The sequence below is a fragment of the Panthera onca genome, chromosome D1, assembly GCF_046562875.1.
Source record: "Panthera onca isolate mPanOnc1 chromosome D1, mPanOnc1 haplotype 2, whole genome shotgun sequence".
Taxonomy (NCBI): domain Eukaryota; kingdom Metazoa; phylum Chordata; class Mammalia; order Carnivora; family Felidae; genus Panthera; species Panthera onca.
In genome coordinates this window covers 16,176,999-16,199,901 of record NC_138348.1, presented here as the reverse complement: position 1 = coordinate 16,199,901, position 22,903 = coordinate 16,176,999, and the positions used below count along the sequence as shown (strand labels likewise).

The following is a 22,903-nucleotide window of genomic DNA, read 5'->3' as shown; positions in this document are numbered from 1 at the left end:
TTAACAACACAGGAAACAACAGGTGTTGGTGAGTATGTGAAGAAAGGGGAGCCCTCTTACACTGTTGGTGAAAATGAAAAATGGTGCAGCCACTCTGGAAAACAGAATGAATGTTCCTAAAAAAGTTAAAAATAGAATTACCATATGATCCAGCAATTGCACTGCTAGGTATTTACCCAAAGGATACAAAAATACTACTTTGAAGGGATACATGCACTCCAATGTTTATAGTAACATTATCAAGAATAGCCAAATTATGGAAAGAGCCCAAATGTCCATTGACTGATGAGTGGATAAAGAAGATATGGTATGGATATCACATCATACAGAACAGCTTCATTGCCTTAAAAATCTTGTACTCTACCTATTCATCTCTCTTTTCCCCATTCCCTCAAGAACCTGGAAACTATAGATCTTTTTTACTGTCTCCATAGTTTTTCTCTGTCCAGAATGTCATATAGCTGGAAAAATACATTGTGTAGCCTTTTCAGACTTAGCAATATGAATTTAAAGTTCCTCCATGTCTTTGTGGCTTGATGACTCATTTCTTTTTAACATTGAAAATATTCTATTGTCCATGTTTACTACAGTTTATTTGTCCACTCACTTAGTAAAGGACATCTTGGTAGCTTTTGAGTTTGGGCCATTATGAACAAAGTTAGTATAAATATCTGTGTGCAGGTATTCGTATGAACATTGTTAAAAAAAAAAAAAAAAAGAAGATATGGTATGTATATATAATGGAATATTACTCTACCATAAAAAATGAAATCTTGCCATTTGCAATGATGTTGATGGAGCTAGAGAGTATTTTGCTAAGTGAAATAAGTTAGTCAGAGAAAGATAAATACCATATGATTTCAGTCTATGTGGAATTTAAGAAACAAAACCAATGAACATAGGGAGAAAAAAGAGAAAGGCAAACCAAGAAACAGACTCTTAACTTTAGAGAACAAACTGATGGTTACCAGAATGAGGTGGGTGGGTGGGGGGATGGGTTAGATGGGTGGGGGGGATTAAGGAGGGCACTTTTTTTTTTTTTTTTTTTTTTTAATTTTTTTTAACGTTTATTTACTTTTGAGACAGAGAGAGAGCATGAATGGAGGGAGGGTCAGAGAGAGAGGGAGACACAGAATCAGAAGCAGGCTCCAGGCTCTGAGCTGTCGGCACAGAGCCCGACGCGGGGCTCGAACTCGTGAACCACGAGATCATGACCTGAGCCGAAGTCGGACACTTAACCGACTGAGCCACCCAGGCGCCCCAAGGAGGGCACTTTTGATGAGCACTGGGTGTTGTATGGAAGTGATGAATCACTGAATCGTACACCTGAATCTAATATTACACTCTGTTAACTGACTGGAATTTAAATAAAAACTTGAGAGAGAAAAAAAAACCATGTAAATTCTTTAAAACACCAATTAGGGGCGCCTGGGTGGCTCAGTCAGTTGAGCATCCGACTTCAGCTTAGGTCATTATCTTGTGGTCTGTGGGTTCGAGCCCCGCATTGGGCTCTGTGCTAACAGCTCAGAGCCTAGAGCCTGCTTGGGATTCTGTGTCTCTCTCTCTCTCTGCCCCTCCCCTGCTCATGCTTTGTCCTTCTCTCTGTCAAAAATAAATAAACAGCAAAAAAAAAATTTTTTTAAATGCCAATTAAACGTTCTAGAAATAAAAAAGCTACTGACATATTAAAAAATTCAACAGAGAGAATAAATTTTAGACTAGACATAATAGAATAAAGAGTACATAATTTGGAAGATAATACTAAGGTTAACACAGAGATAAAAGATGAAAATTATGAACGGACACAAAAAAGACACAGAGAGGCTAAATGTATATCTACTAGGGGAAGAAAAGGATAGAGAGGATGACAGTGAAGCAATATTTTAAAAGATACTTGCTGAGACTATTTTCCAGGATTGACAAAAGATGTAAGTCAGATTAAAGTATTGAGCAAGATAACTAAAAATACACCTACATGATAGACACGTGGTGTAATCCACAGAACATTAATGATAAAGAAAATAGCATATATGAATGGTAAGAATGATTAACTCCATGAGGAATGGCAGGAGTTTGACAGATGGTCTCTCGACAACAATGATAGATGCCAGATGACAATGGAGTAGGATCTTTGAAGTGCTAAGAGAAGATAAATGACAACCCAGAATTCTCCACCTGGTTAAACTATTACTCCAGAGGGTAAAATAAAGATATTTTCAAGAAGATGAAAACTGAGAGCATTTACCACCCACAGCCTTTTGTGGAAACGGCAGGCCTGTGAATATTCAGAAATTCACAATTTGAAGTTAAAAAAAGCTTAGAAAACCTGAAGTTGTTTTTGCTGATTTTTCAACAAACTCATTTGGGGGCAAACTTGATCTGGACTAGTTTATGAGGCTATCTTTGGTCTTTATTTATAGTCCTTAGTGTAAGGATATGTTTCGCTGTGGAAATTTTAATATGCTTGACTATGGGCAGCTACCCCAGCCCCATTGGTGGTGCTATATCACATCTGGTTTGTGCAGCATATTGCCTTTATAAAATCCAAAAATTTGTCGATTCCAAAACAGAGAGGTCCAAAGTGATAAGTGATTGTGGACCTGTCTTAAAGGATGGTGTACTTTAGCAGGAAAACAATTGAACCAAGAGGGAAGGAACAGAATGAGAAACAATAGTGAGCGAGGTAATATGATATGTTGATAAGTGGAATTAACTATTGATCTTTAAAAATAATTATTTTTTACATTTAAAAAGATGGAAGTCAAAAGAAATAAAGCACATCCAAATTGGAAAGGAAAAGGTAAAACTATCTATTTGCAGATGACATTATCCTACATGTAGAAAATCCCAAAGAATCCACAAAAGAGCTACCAGACCTAATGAACATCAGCAAAGATGCAGGATATCAAATCAACATACAAAAGTCCATTGTGTTTTTATAAACTAGCAATCAGTCATCAAAAGGAAATTAAGAGAGCAATTCTATTTATAATAGCATCTAAAAGAATTAAATACTTAGGGATAAATCCAACCAAGAAAGCAAAGGATTTGCACCCTGCAAACTACAAAACACTGCTGAATGAAATCTAAAAATACCTATAAAATTGGAAAGACATTGTTCATTGATAGGAAGATTTAGCATTGTTAAGATGTCAATACTATCCAAATAAATCTACAGATTTGATACAAACTGTACCAAAATTCTAACAGACTTTTTCAGAGAAATGGAATTGCTGATCCTCAAATTAATATGGAATTGCAAGAGGTTTCAGAAAGCCAGGATAATCTTAAAAAAGAAGAAAGTTGGAAGACTCCAACTTTCTAACTTTGAAACTTAATACAAAAACTACAGTACTTAAAACAGTATAGTATTGGCATAAAGACAGACATAAAGACTACTGTGATAGAATTGAGAGCCCAGAAACAAACCCTCACATGTATGGTCAATTGATTTTCAACATGGGTACCATTCATTGGGGAAAGGACTGTTCGATAAGTCCTTCCAGAAAGTGGTGCTGGGGAAACTAGATATCCACATGCAAAAGAAGTTGACCCATACCTTATACCTTATATAAACATTAACTCAAAATGATCAAGAACTTAAACTTAAAAGCTAAAACTATAAAACCATGAGAAGAAAATAACTGAATGTCTTCATGGCATTATAATTGACAGCAAACCAAAAGCATGGGGAAAAACATAAAAAAATAGATAAAATGGACTTCATCAAAATTAAGAACTTTTTGTGCATCAGAGGGTACTATCAAGAAGGCAAGAAAACAACCTGAAGAATGAGAGAAAACGTTTTCAAGTCATATATCTTATAAGGGATTCATATCCAGAATATATAAAGAACTCCTACAACTAAACAACAAAAAAAGTTCTTAAAAGATGGGCAAACAGGGCAGTTGGGTGGCTCAGTCAGTTGAGCGTCCGACTTATGGCTCAGGTCATGATCTCCCAGTTCGTGGGTTTGAGCCCTGCGTCAGGCTCTGTGCTGACAACTCAGAGCCTGGAGCCTGCTTCAGATTCTGTGTCTCCCTCTCTCTTTGCCCCTCCCCCACTCACGCTCTGTCTCTGTCTCTCTCAAAAATAAACATTAAAAAAATTTTTTTAGGGGCACCTGGGTGGCTCAGTCAGTTAAGTGTCTGACTTCGGCTCAGGTAACGATCTTGTGGTTCATGAGTTTGATCCCTCCATCAGGCTCTGTTCTGACAGCTCAGAGACTAGAGCCCACTTCAGATTCTGTGTCTCCCTCTCTCCAGTTGGCCCCTCCACCATTTGCTCATTTTCTCTCTCTCTCCCTCTCCCTCAAAAATAAATAAACATTAAAAAAATTTAGAAAAAAATTTTTAATGGGCAAAGGACTTAGACATTCCTCCAGAGAAGATATACACATGGGCAATAAGTACATGAAAAGATGCTCAACATGGAAATACAAATCAAAACCACAATGAGATACCACCTCATACCTACTAGGATGACTATTTACACACACACACACACACACACACACACACACACACAGGAAAAGTGTTGGTGAGGATTTGGAGAAATTGGAACCTTTGTGCATTGCTATGAGAATGTAAAATGGTGCAGCAACCAGGAAATACAGTTTGGTGGTTTCTCAAAAGGTTAAACATATAGCTATTGTATGACCTAGCAATTCCACTTCTGGGTATATACCTAGAAGAACTGAAAGCAGGATATTTGAAGAAGAGATATTTGTATACCAATGTTCATTAAAGCACTATTCATTAAAGTAGTGCGACCCATGTGCTCATTAGCAGATCAATGGATAAGCAAACGTGGTATACATACATGGAATATTATTCATCCTTAAAAAGGAATGAAATTTCATATAAATCACAACATGGGTGGACCTTAAAAACTTAGTGAAATAAGCCAAACACACAGGGAAAAAATTGTACAATTCCACTTATAAGAGGTACCTAGAATAGACAAATTCCTAGAGACAGAGAGGAATAGAGGTTACGAGAGTATGGGAGGAAGGTCGAGGGGGGAGTTACTGTTTAATGTATATAGGGTTGTTGTTGGGGATAATGATAAAGTTGTGTGTATAGATAGTGGTAATGGTTATACAGCATCATGAATGTATTAAAACTACGGAATTGTACACTTATAACAGTTAAAATGACAAATGTCATGTTATGGTTAAAATAATAAATATTATAAACATTTTACCACAGTAAAAAAAAAAGTTTTAAATTTAAAAAGATAGAAGTCAAATTCTGGAAAATAATATCAGAAGATGAGAAGAGTGCTCCTGGGTTATTTAGAGTGTGCTTTGGTTCTTGTCTTGCTTTGGAGAGTAACAAAGATGATGAGTGATTTGGCATTTTAAGAAATGTGTAGCTACTAATTTGAAAAGATATATGCATCCATGTTTATCACAGCATTATTTACAATAGCCAAGATATGGAAGCAACCTAAGTGTCCACTGATGGATGAATGGATAAAGAACATGTGGTATACACGTATAGTGGAATATTACTCAGCCATAGAAAAGAATGAAATCTTATCATTTCTGACAACATGGATGAGCCTACAGGGTATTACACTAAGTGAAATAACTCAGAGAAGAACAAAAACCGTATGATTTCATTTATATGTGGAATCTAAAAAACAAAACAAATGAACGAATACACATACACTGTGGAGAGTAAGATGGAGTCACTCATGTCAAGCAGGGGCCTGTGTCAAGCAATGATGCAAACATTTAAGGGTACTGTAGCTACCAGGTATCAGCCAGACCAGCACCAGCTGACCACACCCCAGAACTGATAACAAGCAGAAGCAGAGGAAGTCTGCAGGGGCCCAAGACTGATTAAATCCCTTTAAAAGGGGAAGATTTTTGCAGCAAAATGTCACTCCTCAGACATTGAGGAGACACTGACCCCTCTATGTCTGACCACTTTAAAAAGGCAGCATCTGCGAAAGCTCTGTCCGATTGATCTCTGAACAGAACTGGGATCGTCTGAGGCTTGAACAGAATAAGCAGTAAGTGCTGAGAGCTGACCCGGACCAGACTGGACCGGACCGTGGCCTTATCTCAAGGACACATCCACAGACTGACTTCAAGTTTGGTTCGTTAACTTCCTACCCGCTATGTTGTTTGTTGTGTGATTTGTCTTGCCTTTTGCTCTGTGTGTTGTGTAAGAAGCCAAGTTAATCACATGGTGAAATGTCATTTGAGTTTGGAATCCTGAACCTGCTTTATAATCATGTTAACCTTGCTTTATGACTGAATAAAGCTGACATCGTGGAAACACATAACTCGTGTGTGTACCTTCATAGCGTGCTCATGACATACACAAACGGCAACAGTCTCATAAATACAGAGAACAAATTGATGGTTGCCAGAGAGGAGGGGGAGGGAGATGGGTAAAATAGGTGAAGGGGTTTAAGAGTTACAATCTTCCAGTTATAAAATAAATAAGTCATGGGGATGAGAAGTACAGCATAGGGAATATAGTCAACTGTAAAAACTTTATATGGTGACAGATGGTGACTACTCTTACCACGGTGAGCACTGCATGATGTACAGAACTGTCGAAATCACTGTCCTGTACACCTGAAACTAATGTAACATTGTATGTCAGCTATACTTCAATTAAAAAAATGTGTAGCTAAATATGTATGTTTAATGTTTAAGAGGAATTCTAAGAAGTTACAGATTCTGTCATAGCTTCCGATCTAATGGCGGGGGGAGAGAGAAAAGTGAAAAAGAAAAAGCTTTACTAACACAATAGAAAGCAGGAAAAGAAAAACAAGTCAAAGAAGAATAATTTATGGAAAAGATAAAATAAGATGGCAGAAATTAATCAGATAGATTTTAAAAACCTCGCTTTTTAAAATACAGAGACTGTAAGGTTGGGTAAAAAAAAATCCAGCTATATACTACTCACAAGAGAAATATCTGACACAAAATGACCCAGGAGAATGGAAATTAAAAAGCACGGTAAAAGATATGCCAGGCAAATACTGATCAAAACACAGTTGAGTATCGCAATATTACAATACAAATAGCAGACCAAAGTCCTGGACTTTTTTTTTTTTTTAATTTAAAAAAAAATTTTTTTTTTTAACATTTATTTATTTTTGAGACAGAGAGAGACACAGCATGAACGGGGGAGGGTCAGAGAGAGGGAGACACAGAATCTGAAACAGGCTCCAGGCTCTGAGCCATCAGCACAGAGCCTGACGCAGGGCTTGAACTCACGAACCGTGAGATCATGACCTGAGCCGAAGTCGGACGCTTAACTGACTGAGCCACCCAGGCGCCCCCAAAGTCCTGGACTTTTAAAAAGTTTATAAAATGCCAACTTTTAAGTATTTCCAGTGTGGCTAACTATAAATATAAATCTGATAATTTCTATCTAGTATTGTGTATTTTTTTCTGATCTTTCTAGATCAACTGCCAAAGGGATTTATAGAGTAGTATGTACTATGTGTTAGATAATGTAATGGAGGCTAAAATGAGTACAACCTAATTGCTTATTACATAGCACTTATAGTCTAGTAGGGGAAGTAAGTCCAATGACTTAAAAAAAATTTTTTTTAATGTTTATTTATTTTTGAGAGAGACAGCAAGCAAGGAAAGGGCAGAGAGAGAGGGAGACACAATCCGAAGCAGGCTCCAGGCTCTGAGCTGTCAGCACAGAGTCTGACATGGGGCTTGAACTCACGAACTATGAGACCATGACCTGGGCCGAAGTTGGACACTCAACCGACTGAGGCACCCAGGCGCCCCAGTCCAATAACTTTTTAAAAAGGCAGCAGATTGTGAGTAGCAGTAGTGAGAAGTAAGTCGTGGTGGGAATTGGGCATGAGTGTAGAATCGGGGAAAAAACTTCTTGCAAAATGTGGCATTTGAGATGGTCCTGAAAAACTGGATAGAAATTTCAACAGATGGAGATAGGGAAAAGATATTTCAGGTTGAAGAGAAACAGTAAAGCCTCGAGCAATATATTGTATTTTCTGCTTTTTTGTTACAGCCATCTTATGTAAAATAATTTCCACTGATTATATTAAGATTGTCTATTGACTCTTTAAGTAAAGTGATTGTGATCTCCATACTGACCAGCTGAATTTTATTGGTAGGGATTATCTAAAGGCAGTAATGTAAATACAATTATAAATCTTATTACTGTATTCAGTATTATATGTCCTTGGCCTATCAGTTTGTTTTTTAAAATTCTGATTTTATAACTTCTTATGTAAATTCTTATCTGTACAATGAGTCTCAGCCAGAGTCTTCAATGCATAAATTATTCCCTAGTTTTAAAAAAAGATATTTTAAAAAAGCTACACTAAGGATATAATTTCACTAGTCTTAGTTTCTTTACAGCCTAGACTATGACCTAGACACCAGCTTTTTTCCCATGGGGGGTATGAAGCATACTTTGGGACTAATTCTTTTCTCGATAGCTTCATAAATTTAGACTAGATTGTTATCATTTTAGACGTCATTTGCTAGAAATGTGACCTACCCCATTTACCTGTAACAGCTCATTTGCTTTATTTTTCATTTTCCTTTGCTCAAGACAATAGCATTGCAAACTGCATGGTTAGGTTAACACTTTCATTGCTTTTTAAAAATTGTTCCTCTAAGCTAATCCTTCACCAGATGTTTTCCTCATACTTCCTCATAGTGTCTCAGAAGTAGATTTCTATGCTAGTTTTCCACGGGGAGAAGAGTAGGTAATTTGATTTTTCATAGTGTTATTAATATTACCAGGAAGAAGCTAATTTTATCTTAAGTGATAACACACTCTATATTAAAGACAGGTTAGATGTTCCCCTCAGAACTTGGTCAGGAAAAAGGAAAATGGAACAGATGCCTCCTGAAATTTTTTCCTGTTTGGTTCAGAGATTCAGATCCTTCCCTCCTGCGCCCTCCCCTCCCCCCCTCCCCCTTAAATGGTCAGCAAGTGAAAAGTGGCATTTGGAATTTCCACTGTCTCTCTATTGCTTTGCCATCTTTAGTTTAATGCCTGTTTCTCTACAAAGATTAACACATTTTCCACTCCTGATATACTTGTCAGGGAATTTAGGAGTTTTCTGGAACCTGAAGTCTGCCTTTGGTTGTGATGATTACTGGATAATTGCCTATTCTTTGGTGGAATTTCCATTTTTAGATTACGCCAGGCTCTACAGCCTTTCTTTCTCTGGCAGAAGAACCCAAAAGCAATGGAGTATGTTTTTTTCCCCTTCCCCGGCCCAGCTTAAACAATGACTCACTTGGGCTCTGGGGCTTTGCTTCATACTGTCATTCAGGGGCCACTTTTTACCCTTGTTCTTATTTGCCTTTAGTGTTCTGTTTGCAACCTTTCATTTCCTTTGGCACATGGACTTGCCTGTGAGGTTATTGTCAAAGAGGTATACATCACCCCCAAACTGGAACAGACAATCCAGTTATGTCCCTGTGAGCCATTTTGTTCTCATGGCAGCTGATGTAGATCAGAGACAGTACAGAAACAATATCTTTAAGGAAATATAATTCCAAATGTGGCAGGAGAAGTATTCTCCCCAAAAATACAAGTGCCAGTGTCATCCAGTTAAAGAATGAAACATTTCCCTCTATCTGAAGTGTTCCAGTGACTGATGAAAAGTCCCTCAGTACATATATGTCGGAGGTGGGAAGCACACAGAGGAATTGGACTCCAAGAGTTTTCAGAAGGATGTGGTTATATGAAGAGATTTCCTCATTGAAAGACTTCATCTAATCTGTAGTTCAGAGTTTGTTGGAGAAAAAAGATTTTCCTCCTTTTGGGCAGTGGTTCTGTCTGGTCTTGAGTTTTCACTCTGATTCCAGCCTTCCAAAAACTATTCATCTAATGATTCCTTGATTTTTCTCTTTGCAGTTTTAACAGTGTGTGTCAGGGAACTCACATTCTCTTTCGGGAATTCAGCTTCATCCAAGCAACCCCTCACAACCGGGCATCATTCTTACGGGCCTTCTGGAGATGCTTCCGAACTGTGGGCAAAAATGGCGGTGAGTCTTCCCAAATTCTTTTCTTGCCTTCCTTTCTTCTAAACTTCTGTCTCTCTTTTGTTCCCATAAATACTATTTGAGTGACTGCTATTTGAGGCTCTAGGAACACCTTGCTTTTGAGAAGCTATCTGTCTGTGTCACAGACACTACTACCATTACTAGTACCATCGTCATCACAAGGCTACCTATTAGGAACCAAGTGGAGTTCTTAGCACTTTGTGTGCGGTCATTCATTTATTCTTCACAACAGCTCTCCATGGTAGATATTATCATCCCCGTTATAACTAGTGAAACCAGGGCTCAGAGGGGTTAAGTAACTTGACAGGGTTGTACAGCACATGCTGGGGTGGGATCCCTACCTAGGCAGTCTGGCTCCAGAGCCTTTGCTCTTGGTAAATATTAAAATACCATGCCGTAGATTGAAGAAACGGTGCGAATACAAAGAAGGAAACTGCTGAGTGGGGGTGAGGGGACCCTATGGTTAGAGAAAGGGGAGCAAGTAGATTAGAGGAGGTTCTCCTGAGAACTGGTTGTTTGGTCTAATGTGGGAAGGAAGAGTAAGAGTTATCCACATGGATAAAGGAGAGAAGACATTCTAGTGGAGCATGTGCTGTGATGTAGAGGCATAAAAGAACCTGAGAAGATCAGAATGGCTAGAGTTTGTGAAGGGCATTAGGGGAGATGAGCCTGCGAAGGAATGGAATAGTCAGGTCCTGAAAGACCATTTTTGCCGTAAAAATAGAAGTTGAATTTTATGCTGTAGGTTAAAGGATTTTATTCAGAAGAGTGGTGTGATGATATCTGAATTCGAGAAAGATCATTTGAAAGGCCATTTCCTATCGAAATGGCTTAGAGGGTGAGTTTGGAGGCAGCGAGCGTGGTTAGTTAGGAGACTTGCAGTCGTGAGAAATGACAAGAGCCAAAACTAAGGCAGCATCCACGGAAGGGGCGCTTTCAGAGATCAAATCCAAAGGATTTGGCGATTGGTTTTGGCACATAAGGTGAGTGAGAAGAGCCCTGATAAATTTCCAGGTAATTGTACACTCACACTGTGCCGAAATCATCACTCCCATCCATCTCCAGAACTTCTTCCCCTTCCCCATTAAGCACTCTCCATTTCCTCCCCTGCCCCCAGCCTCTGGCAAGCCCTGTTCTACGTTCTGTCTCTGAATTGGACTACACTAGGTACCTCGTGTTAGTGGAATCATGTAATACTTCCCTTTTTGTGAATGACTGACTTCATTTAACACAATGTCCTCAGAGTTCATACATGTTGTGACATGTGTCAGAATTGCCTTCCTTTTTAAGCCTGAAGAACACTCCATTGTATGTATCCACATTTTGTTTATCCATTCATCTATCAACAGACACTTGGGTTGCTCCCTCCTTTTGACTAATGTGAATGAAATGGCATGTTAAGTTTTTGAAAAGTTGAAATTTCTAGGGACACAGTGAAAACACTCCATGAAGCAGCAGGTAATACAAATTAGTTTCTAGAAATACAGATTTGGGGAAGTAGAATAAAGTTTACTAATACCAGATTTTCATTTCACCTTATAATCTTTGAGACAAGAGCTAAATGCACTAGAAAATACAAGTAATTTTTATATTTGCGTACTTTTGGTTTGGCATCTATGATTATATTCCAAGGAAAATTAAAAAAAAAAAAAAAACACTGATTGAAATAACTATTAAATAAAGCAGTTTCTGTAGTGACCCTACCTGAGAGTAGAGAAAGGCCTAAACTATTTCCTCATTTACTTAACAGATATTTCTGGTAGACTTACCACATGCTTGGTGCTGGGGGTATAGTAAGTGAACAGGTACATGCCCTGATCTCATTGACTTGACAACATCCTCCACCCTGCTCTCATGATGCTACTGCTACTTTATATATAGCTACCGAGCCTTTTATTTCTTTTTTTTTTTAACATGAAATTTATTGTCAAATTGGCTTCTATACAACACCCAGTGCTCATCCCAAAAGGTGCCCTCTTCAATGCCCATCACCCACTTTCCCCTCCCTCCTACCCCTCATCAACCCTCGGTTTATTCTCAGTTTTTTAGAGTCTCTTATGGTTTGGCTCCCTCCTTCTCTCTCTCTCTCTTTTTTTTTTTTTCCCTTCCCCTCCCCCATGGTCTTCTGTTAAGTTTCTCAGGATCCACATAAGAGTGAAAACATATGGTATCTGTCTTTCTCTGTATGACTTATTTCACTTAGCATAACACTCTCCAGTTCCATCCACATTGCTACAAAAGGCAATATTTCATTCTTTCTCATTGTCAAGTAGTATTCCATTGTATATATAAACCACAATTTTTTTATCCAGTCATCAGTTGATGGACATTTAGGCTCTTTGAATAATTTGGCTATTGTTGAAAGTGCCACTGTAAACACTGGGGTACAAGTGCCCCTGTGCATCAGCACTCCTGCATCCCTTGGGTAAATTCCCAGCAGTGCTATTGCTGGGTCATAGGGTAGATCTATTTTTAATTTTTTGAGGAATCTCCACACTGTTTTCCAGAGCGGCTGCACCAGTTTGCATTCCCACCAACAGTGCAAGAGGGTTCCCATTTCTCCACATCCTCTCCAGCATCTATAGTCTCCTGATTTGTTCATTTTAGCCATTCTGACTGGCATGAGGTGATATCTCAGTGTGGTCTTGATTTGTATTTCCCTGATGAAGAATGACGTTGAGTATCTTTTCATGTGCCTGATGGCCATCTGGATGTCTTCTTTAGAGAAGTGTCTATGCATGTCTTCTGCCCATTTCTTCACTGGATTATTTGTTTTTCAGGTGTGGGGTTTGGTGAGTTCTTTATAGATTTTGGATACTAGCCTTTTGTCCAATATGTCATTTGCAAATATCTTTTCCCGTTCCGTCGGTTGCCTTTTAGTTTTGTTGATTGTTTCCTTTGTAGTGCAGAAGCTTTTTATCTTCATGAGGTCCCAATAGTTCATTTTTGCTTTTAATTTCCTTGCCTTTGGAAATGTGTCAAGTAAGAAATTGCTGCGGCTGAGGTCAGAGAGTTTTTTTCCTGCTTTCTCCTCTAGGGTTTTGATGGTTTCCTGTCTCACATTCAGGTCCTTTATCCATTTTGAGTTTATTTTTGTGTATGGTGTAAGAAAGTGGTCTAGTTTCATTCTTCTGCATGTTGCTGTCCAGTTCTCCCAGCACCATTTGTTAAAGAGACTTTTTTTCCATTGGCTGTTCTCTCCTGCTTTGTCAAAGATTAGTTGGCCATACTTTTGTGAGTCCAATTCTGGAGTCTCTATTCTATTCCACTGGTCTATGTGTCTGTTTTTGTGCCAATACCATGCTGTCTTGATTACAGCTTTGTAGTAGAATCTCAAGTCTGGGATTATGATGCCTCCCACTTTGGTCTTCTTCTTCAATATTACTTGGCTATTCAGGGTCTTTTGTGATTCCATACAAATTTTAGGATTGTTTGTTCTAGCTTCCAGAAGAATGCCGGTACACTTTTGATTGGGATTGCATTGAATGTGTAGATAGCTTTGGGTAGTATTGACATTTTAGCAATATTTATTCTTCCAATCCATGAGCATGGAATGTTTTTCCATTTCTTTGTATCTTCTTCAATTTCCTTCATAAGCTTTCTATAGTTTTCAGCATACAGATCTTTTACATCTTTGGTTAGGTTTATTCCTAGGTATTTTATGATTCTTGGTGCATCATAAAAGCCATTTGTGAAAAGCCCACAGCTAATATCATCCTCAATGGGGAAAAACTGAGAGCTTTCCCCCTGAGATCAGGAACACGACAGGGATGTCCACTCTCACCACTGTTGTTTAACAAAAGGAAATCAAAGGCATCAAAATTGGCAAAGATGAAGTCAAGCTTTCACTTTTTGCAGATGACATAATATTATACATGGAAAACCCGATAGACTCCACCAAAAGTCTGTTAGAACTGATACATGAATTCAGCAAAGTCGCAGGATACAAAATTAATGTACAGAAATCAGTTGCATTCTTATACACTAATAATGAAGCAACAGAAAGACAAATAAAGAAAGAAAAAAGAGGTTAGAGTGGGAGAGAGCCAAAGCATAAGAGACTCTTAAAAACTGAGAACAAACTGAGGGCTGATGGGGGGTGGGAGGGAGGGGAGGGTGGGTGATGGGTATTGAGGAGGGCACCCGTTGGGATGAGCACTGGGTGTTGTATGGAAACCAATTTGACAATAAATTTCATATATTTAAAAAAAAAAAAAAGAAACTGATCCCATGCACAATTGCACCAACAAGCATAAAATACCTAGGAATAAACCTAACGAAAGATCCAAGCCTTTTTTTTCCTAAAACTCTGTCTACCTGGTATTTTATTAGATCATTTCTACTATCCTAAGAAATAAGTAAGGTAGGTATTATTGTTCCCATTTTATAAATAAATTGTGTAACTTGCAGAAGGATTGCAGAGTAAGTAAGTAAGAAAGTTGGAAATAGAACCCAGATTTACAAATATGCTAATATGCTATTTCTGCTATTTTTATTACTCCAATCATGACTTCTATGACATGTAACTTAAAAGATTATCCATCTAGGGGCGCCTGGGTGGCTCAGTCGGTTAAGCGGCCGACTTCGGCTCAGGTCACGATCTCGCGGTCGGTGAGTTCGAGCCCCGCGTCGGGCTCTGTGCTGACCGCTCAGAGCCTGGAGCCCATTTCAGATTCTGTGTCTCCCTCTCTCTGCCCCTCCCCCATTCATGCTCTGTCTCTCTCTGTCTCAAAAATAAATAAACACTAAAAAAAAAGATAAAAAAAAAAAAAGATTATCCATCTTTTTTTTTTTTAATTTTTTTTTTAGTGTTTATTTATTTTTGAGACAGAGAGAGACAGAGCATGAATGGGGGAGGGGCAGAGAGAGAGGGAGACACAGAATCGGAAGCAGGCTCCAGGCTCTGAGCCATCAGCCCAGAGCCCGACGCGGGGCTCGAACTCACGAACCGTGAGATCGTGACCTGAGCTGAAGTCGGACACTCAACCGACTGAGCCACCCAGGTGCCCCAAGATTATCCATCTTAATTACATTATTGTACAGAAAGTACTTAGTGTACTGAGAAAATAGCATCATCTCCTTTACAGAAGATATGCACTAGTGGACAAAAATCAAAGTGGACTCGATTTTAAGTGAACTACCTCAGAGAAACTAACCCATTGGTCTCTACATAAACAAAACTTGGGAGCTGTGAGTATACAGGTGAAGTCTGTAGTATTTCCTCAGAACCCGTTTTTCCCAATGCTTTCCCAGTCCCTTAGCTGGTCAGCAAATATTTACTCAATACTCACTATATTGCAGAATGGTACATACAGCAAGAGCTGGTTTCTGTGAAATAGGCACATGGAGAGAAGTATGGAAAGCAGTCTTAAGGCATCCTCAATTCTTTTCCTGATTTGGAAGCGGGGCCTCTTCAAGAATGTATTTACTATCACAAGGGATCCATATAGCATTTGGACTCTGAGCAGATGTGGGTTTCTTTACCTTTCTTATAGCAGCTGCCAGTGATTCATCCAGCTGCTAAGAGGAAGCAGCTCCAAGTTCTCCCTGTTTTTCCTGTGCCATAAACAAGATCTAGATTTTATGCTGGATATCGATTGTTATGCTTCTTCTTAATCAGACAGCCTCTGAGTTCTTAAAGACCAAATGCAACATTTGCATCTAGGTGATCCTAAAATCTTTGGTTAAGCCATGTTTAACATATTCTCAGTTTCTTCCAGGAAACTTTAGAACATCTTTCAGTCCTGGAATGTGTGAGTCCCCAGTTTTAATCCAGAATGAGCAAAAACACTCAGAGGCAAAGTTCCAACAGAAAGTACTTATTAAGCCCCATTTTCTCAATTAGAATGCCACGTACTCGGCTCCTGCTTGATAGAGCTGCTACTCTATTGTTCTTCTGCAGATAACTTCCTTAGAACATCATGTACATATTTTAGCATTATCAAGAAGAAATTAGCTCTTCTGGGAAACAGCAAAAGAAGAGCAGAGTTGCAGCATAACATATCTAAAAATGAAGCCACCTGTGGAAAACTAAGGACCTGATCCCTTCTGGCAAGAAACAGTTTGTCCCAGTTTTTAGCAAGTATAGGGATGTAATGTCATTTCTGCATGACTGAGTCCTGAATGATGCTAATTTTCCTGTGTCTGAAATTCAAATAACCTCATGAAGATTATAGTGAACCTCCTGCTATCAAGGCAACTTTAGAGTCTTGGAAGCAAAAAGATCTATTCATATGTAATAAGACTTTAAAATTCAACTTCTCACTTTGGTATTTCTTTCAATGTGAAAAATTAATCTCAATTTTCAAGTCTGGCAAAGATTAAAATTCCCTGAAGGAAATCTTCACTTCTGCTTAGGGATATTAGCTCAAAAGAGCTTTTGTCCAAGGTTTGTTTTTACAGTTTGTTAGAATTTAATTTTGAGCTTTGTGCTTTTACAAATGAGTGTGTGTGTGTGTGTGTGTGTGTGTGTGTGTGTGTGTGTGTATGCGCGCGCGCGTATTTCATTTAATAAAAGAATGAGGGGGCACCTGGGTGGCTCAGTCAGTTGAGCGTCCGACTTCGACTCAGGTCATGGTCTCACAGTTTGTGGGTTCGAGCCCTGCATCAGGCTCTGTGCTGACCTCTTGCTCAGAGCCTGGAGCCTGCTTCTGATTCTGTGCCTCCTTCTCTCTCTGCCCCTTCTCTGCTCACGCTTTGTCTCACTCTGTTTCTCAAAAATAAATAAATGTAAAAGTAAAATAAAATAAAAAAAAAGAATGAGGAGCACTTCCTCTTCTGCCATTGAGGAAGTACTTACTAAGGGAATTGTCACCCTGCCATAAACAACTAGAAAATTAGACAATGTATCTGAAACAACTCTTTGAGACATTGAACAGTTAATATGGGGCTGTGGTCTCTGAGAAGCAGTTGCCAAGCAGCAGTATAGGAGAGGAGATCTAAAGAGCCCAGCAGTCTTACTCAGTTGAGGAGGCAGAGATTGGGGTTTGGAGAAGCCAAAGTGGCCAGAATTTGCAGGGCAGAGAACCAAAGAGGAAGGAGTTGCTCAGTAAGCTCCAAAGAGCTACAAGTGGGTATTTGAGTCTCTGGCTACAAACTCTGCACATGTGTGGGTTGGAAAAAGAACCACCAGAAACCAGTAGGCTAAACAATTCCTGGAGTATGCTCAGGGGTAAGAATAGTTCACACTGCTACCGGCCAAAGTGGCGAAACCTCAAGGTACACAGGGCATTGACATTTGATAGAGTCCTCAGCAGCCCCAAAAGAGAAGGGGTTAAACTGATCTCTCTGCAAGGAAGTTAACTGTATACCAGACCAAAATTCAATACTCTTTAGAGGAAGACAGTAAAATCTAGCACTCAATAACATAAAATTCACAATGTCTGGCATCCAATTAAAAATTACCAGACATTAGAAGAAATAGGAACATATGACCCATAACCAGGAGAAAAATCTATCAGTAGAAACACAGACCCAGAATCAAAGACCTTCAAATAGTTATTTTAAATCATATAAATATAATCAAGTATGTAAAGGAAAACATGCATATAATTAGGAGATAAATGGAAGATACTAAAAAGATCCAAATGGACTTTCTAGACATAAAAAATACAACATCAAAAATGAAAATAATGATAACGATAGCAATTAACATTTATTAAGTTGCTTCATATATACAATATCTAATTTTTCTTCACAATAATGCTATGTATTAGGTAGATACTTTTATTTTCACTTTTACACAGAAAATGAAACTGAGATTTAGAAAGTTAAAGAACTTGTTCTAGGTCACAGACCTAGTAAGTGAAAAAAACCAATGCTGAAGAAGCCAGAAACCTGACTAGAAGGAGTACTCTTTTTTTTAATGTGTTCTCCATCAAATAGTGTGTGAGATGCTTGAGATACAACTGAGTCAATGACAATACTTGCCCTCAAGGAGCTCATATTCCAGTAAAATAGTCTGGAAATCGTTTCCCCAGAGTATAAGTGATTATTAAAGCCATGTAAAAGATTCAGTGATGGTACAAGGGCAGAAATAGTTCTGCAGAAGTTAGGAAAGGTTATAAAGGAATAAAGATAGTTGGGGTGGATCTTGGAGTAGTAGAAAGCTGTTAAGCAAATAAGGAGTATATTCTAGCAAGAAAAAAACAAGGTTTCTGAAAGTATGATGACATGAAACAAAATATTTCCTTTGGGAAGCAGTAAGAAATTCATTGTGGCTGGTGCTTAGTGCCTAAGAAAGAAACATCATCACAGCCAGTCAGTACGGCCTTATCAATTTGTGTGGTATTTTCACATATGAGACTGGCAAAAGCATGGAAAATAGAGTGAAAGGCGGGGATAGTAAGACCATTTAGGAGCCAGTATAGCAGAACAGGAAGTGGAAGGGAGATGAAGAGCTATTTAAGGTTGGTTTGACAGGACTTGCTGATTGGGTGTGGGGTGTGAGAGAGAAGAGTCAAGAATGATTGCCAGGGGCACCTGGCTGGCTTAGTCAGAAGAAGCAACTGTTGATCTTGGGGTTGTGAGTTCGAGCCCTATGTTGGGTGTAGAGATGACTTAAAAATAAAATATCGGGGCACCTGGGTGGCTCAGTCAGTTGAGCTTCCAACTCTTGATTTCAGCTCAGGTCATGATCCTAGGGTCGTGGAATCTAGCTCCGCATTGGGTTCTGTGCTCGCTGAGCGTGGAGTCTGCTTGATATTTTCTCCCCACCCCCCCCCCGCCCCCGTCTCCCTCCCTCTCCCCCTCTCCCCGACTCATGCATGCTCTCTCTTTCTAAAAGAATAAACAAACATCTTTAAAAAAAAAAGAATGAATGCCAGAATCTAAATTGTTGCCGATTTCATCCCTCCCTCCCTTCCTTTCTTCCTTTCCTTTTTTTGTTTTTGTTTTTGTTTTAATTCTTTCACTTTTTATGTTTTATCCTGAATTTACTGTGATTTGTCTTCATGGTCTAGGTATATTCACTCATTCAACAAACATTTATGTATTAGTTGCTACTGATAAAGCAGTGAGTGGAACAGAAATTCCTGTTCTCATGGAATTTGTGGTCTGATAATCAGAGATCTGAAAAAAAAAAAAAAAAATCCCTGCATTCATGAAAGAAGATCACATTCTGGGAATCAGAGACTTACAGTCGGTCTATATAAATCATATGATAAAAACTGTTTTTCCTAAAATACCTTTGTTATGGTGGCCAAAGTGATCTCAAGGGAAAATGCAGACAACTTAGGCTGAAATAAAGCTTTTGGTCTGACTTCTCTGTGTAACTGCCTCAAACTTCCACCTGATTTTGCTGGTCACTAATCCTCATCCTCACTACTAAAAACCATCCTGTGAGGATTAACAGTGTTTACTTCACGAGTGGGTGGCTGTCTTGTTTGAAATATTAAAGAGTATTTGTTACTTTAGTCATTTTTTTAAACAAACAAATAAAAATCCTTCCATGTAATCTCTTCGGTCCTGTGGTTTCCTTTGGCCCGTCCTCTGCACCTGCTCCCCCAAGAGCTCCACGTCTCCATGTTTGCCCCAGAAACCTGATGTGGCCAATAAACAACTTCTTCAACCCCAAGTTCCTGGTTCCTCTCCCCCATTTTACTTATTTCTTCTCTATTCTGATTTTCTTTTCTTTTTCCATTTTTACTTCCTTCTTCAAAACCTTTTCTCCAGGGAGAACATTGACATTTGATGTCACCTCAAATCTTTCACCTCTCTACCTCTAGTAACTTTCATCTTTCCCTCTTTTTAATGTTCCTTTATTTTTTTTTTCTATTTCAATTATTTGGGGGCTACCACACATGTCACACAAGCATTCCCGGAATGCTTTTGTCACCACCTCCTTTCGTACCCCACCCTCTGTGCCCTCCATGCATAATACCCTTAGGTTGCTAAACTCTCTTTATCCTTTTAAGCCTTAGTTTAAAGGTCAGCTCCTTAAAGGACCTTTTCTCTTACTCCCTTCCTGGTCTGAATTAGATGCCTTCATTATTCTTTTGCAAATCATCCTGTAACTTTTAGTCATACTGTTTATTACAGTTTCAGACTAAATATTTTTTGAATGGCCCTTTACTTAATGTCCACCTCCCTTATCAAATTGTAAGCTTTATGAGGGTAAGAAGCTTGTTTGCTTTGCCAGTAATTGTACTCTTAGCACCTAACATACATAAATGATTTCTTTTATATTATTTAATACGAAGGCCCATCACTTCCCAATCCCTATGTAATCTGTGATTATTGAATGGATTATATTATCATCTCTTATATTAGAGGGTAGGGTTGCTTTTGAAAGAACTTTATACTCTTTTCAAATTTGTATCGGAGCCTTGATTTAAAATAATAATAGCTGCTACTTATTAATCACCTACTATATGCAAGGCACTAAATTTCATGTTCAAAGTGCCCCTCTAAAAACTGACCCATTCGGGGCGCCTGGGTGGCGCAGTCGGTTAAGCGTCCGACTTCAGCCAGGTCACGATCTCGCGGTCCGTGAGTTCGAGCCCCGCGTCAGGCTCTGGGCTGATGGCTCGGAGCCTGGAGCCTGTTTCCGATTCTGTGTCTCCCTCTCTCTCTGCCCCTCCCCCGTTCATGCTCTGTCTCTCTCTGTCCCAAAAATAAAATAAAAAACGTTGAAAAAAAAAATTAAAAAAAAAAAAAAAAAAAAAAAAAACTGACCCATTCAAAGCTATACAATATCAATTGACACCTAATTAAAATAATATTCAGTATCCTCTGGTGCTTCCAAACAACGATTCAAAGATTTAGATCATGATCTGTATGCAAACGTTAAACATTGGTGAGGATCTAACTAATAGTACTACCTCCATTTCTTTTGTATTCTGGGTGTCACATTTATGCTGTGAAAGAAATCGCAAACTAGTGGTCATCTGACTACACAAGCTTTGGCCTGCAGTTACATTTTCTTTGGCTTGCACTGTTAAGAATATTTTTTTTAAGTAGATGCCAACCTTTAACATAAAAATCTCAATTCAACTTCACTTAAAGAATGGAAAATCATGGGGTGCCTGGGTGGCTCAGTGGGTTGAGTGTCTGGCTTCAGCTCAGGTCATGATCTCATGGTTGGTGGGTTTGAGCCCCATGTCTGGCTCTGTGCCGACAGCTCAGAGCCTGGAGCCTGCTTGGGATTCTGTGTCTCCCTCTCTCTCTGCCCCTCCCTGCTCGTGCTCGCTCGCTCTCTCTCTCTCTCTCTCTCTCTCTCTCAAAAAACGAATAAGCATTAAAAATTAAAAAAAAAAAAAAAGAAAAAAAAGAATGGAAAATCATCCCGATACCACGCCCACATTCCAACAGGGAGGCGGTTTCCCCGGGGCGGAGGTGCAGCTGCTGCCTTTAGACAGGGCATGTGGTGGCCTCAGATTTACCGCCATCCCCAGCTGCCTTGCTTCATCTGCTTATGTTTCCTGCCTGGCCCCTGTAGGCATTTGAGTTTGCTACCATTGCTACAATGCCTTGGTCCATTTGTAACCTCTTGAAAGGTAGAGTTACACGCTTAATTCAGAATGAGGAGTCAGGAGCTGATTCCTCCACTAGATTCAGTTTCTCTTTTCTCCTTGTTACCATGATGTCTCAAAAGATGTTCAAACAGGAAAGGACCTTAGCAGTCATCTTGTCTTGCAACTAGGTCTAAGGGTTTTAAAATATATTTATCCCTTGATCGTGGTCAAATATATATAACATAAAATTTGTCATTCTGACCACTTTTTAAATAGGGAAATCTTCTTTGGTGATAAAATATAAATAGCATAAAATTGAACAGTTTGACCATTTTTTAAAATGTTTGTGTTTGAGAGAGACAGAGGGAGGGAGACCGAGGACCCAACGCGGGCTCTGTGCAGACAAGCAGCAAGCCCGATATGGGGCTCAAACTCACGAACCATGAGACCATGACTTGAGCTGAAGTCAGATGCTCAACTGACTGAACCACCCAGGTGCTCCAACATTTTAACCATTTTTTTCTTTTCATTTTTTGTTTAATGTTTATTTATTCGTGAGAGATAGAGACAGCATGAGCATGGGAGAGACAGAGAGAGAGGGAGACACAGAATTGGAAGCAGGCTCCAGCCTCTGAGCTGCCAGCACAGAGCCCGACGCGGGGCTGAAACTCATGGACCGCAAGATCATGACCTGAGCCGAAGTCGGATGCTTAACCGACTGAGCCACCCAGGCGCCCCCGTGACACTTTTAAGTGTACAGTTCAGTGGCATTAACTACATTCACATTGCTGTGCAACCATCACCACCATCCATCTCCCTCTTTTTTCATCTTCCCAAACTAAAATATTTTACCCACTAAGAAATTACTGCCCATTTCTAGCCCCAGATTTTGTTTCCTGTCTCCATGTCTTTGACTATTCTAGGTGCCTCATATAGGTAGAATTATGCAATATTTGTTCCTTTGTGTCAGTTTCTTAAACCAAGCATGATGTTTTCACAGCTCATCCATGTAGCATGGGTCAGAATTTCTTCCCTTTCTGGGGCACCTGGGTGGCTCCCTCAGTTGAGCATCCGACTCTTGATTTCAGCTCAGGTCATGATCTCCCAGTTCATGGGTTCGAGCCCCACGTTGGGCCCAGTGCTGACCGGACCGTGCAGAGCCTGCTTGGGATTCTCTCTCTCTGTCTCTTTCTCTCTCAAAAATAAATAAGTAGGCATTAAAAAAAAAAAAAAAAAAGAATTTCTTCCCATCCTACCCATGGTGTGTATATATCATACTTTGTGTATCCATTCATCTGTCACTGGACACTTGTGTTGCTTCTACCTTTTGGCTATTGTGAATAACACTGCTGTGAACCTGGGTATACAAGTAGCTATGTGAATACCCTGTCTTTGGTTCTTGGCCATATACTTA

General features: G+C 39.2%; 1 protein-coding gene across 4 annotated transcripts in view; it reads left to right on the top strand.

The window, feature by feature from the left end:
* CSTPP1 (centriolar satellite-associated tubulin polyglutamylase complex regulator 1) overlaps positions 1-22,903 on the top strand; it is a 196,918-nt gene that overhangs the window by 74,445 nt on the left and 99,570 nt on the right. For all 4 annotated transcript variants that reach the window (XM_078433438.2, XM_078433437.2, XM_078433440.2 and 1 more), the window contains exon 3: positions 9,888-10,018. In XM_078433438.2, the coding sequence (XP_078289564.1) occupies positions 9,888-10,018 (131 nt within the window). The remainder of the gene's footprint in view (positions 1-9,887; positions 10,019-22,903) is intronic.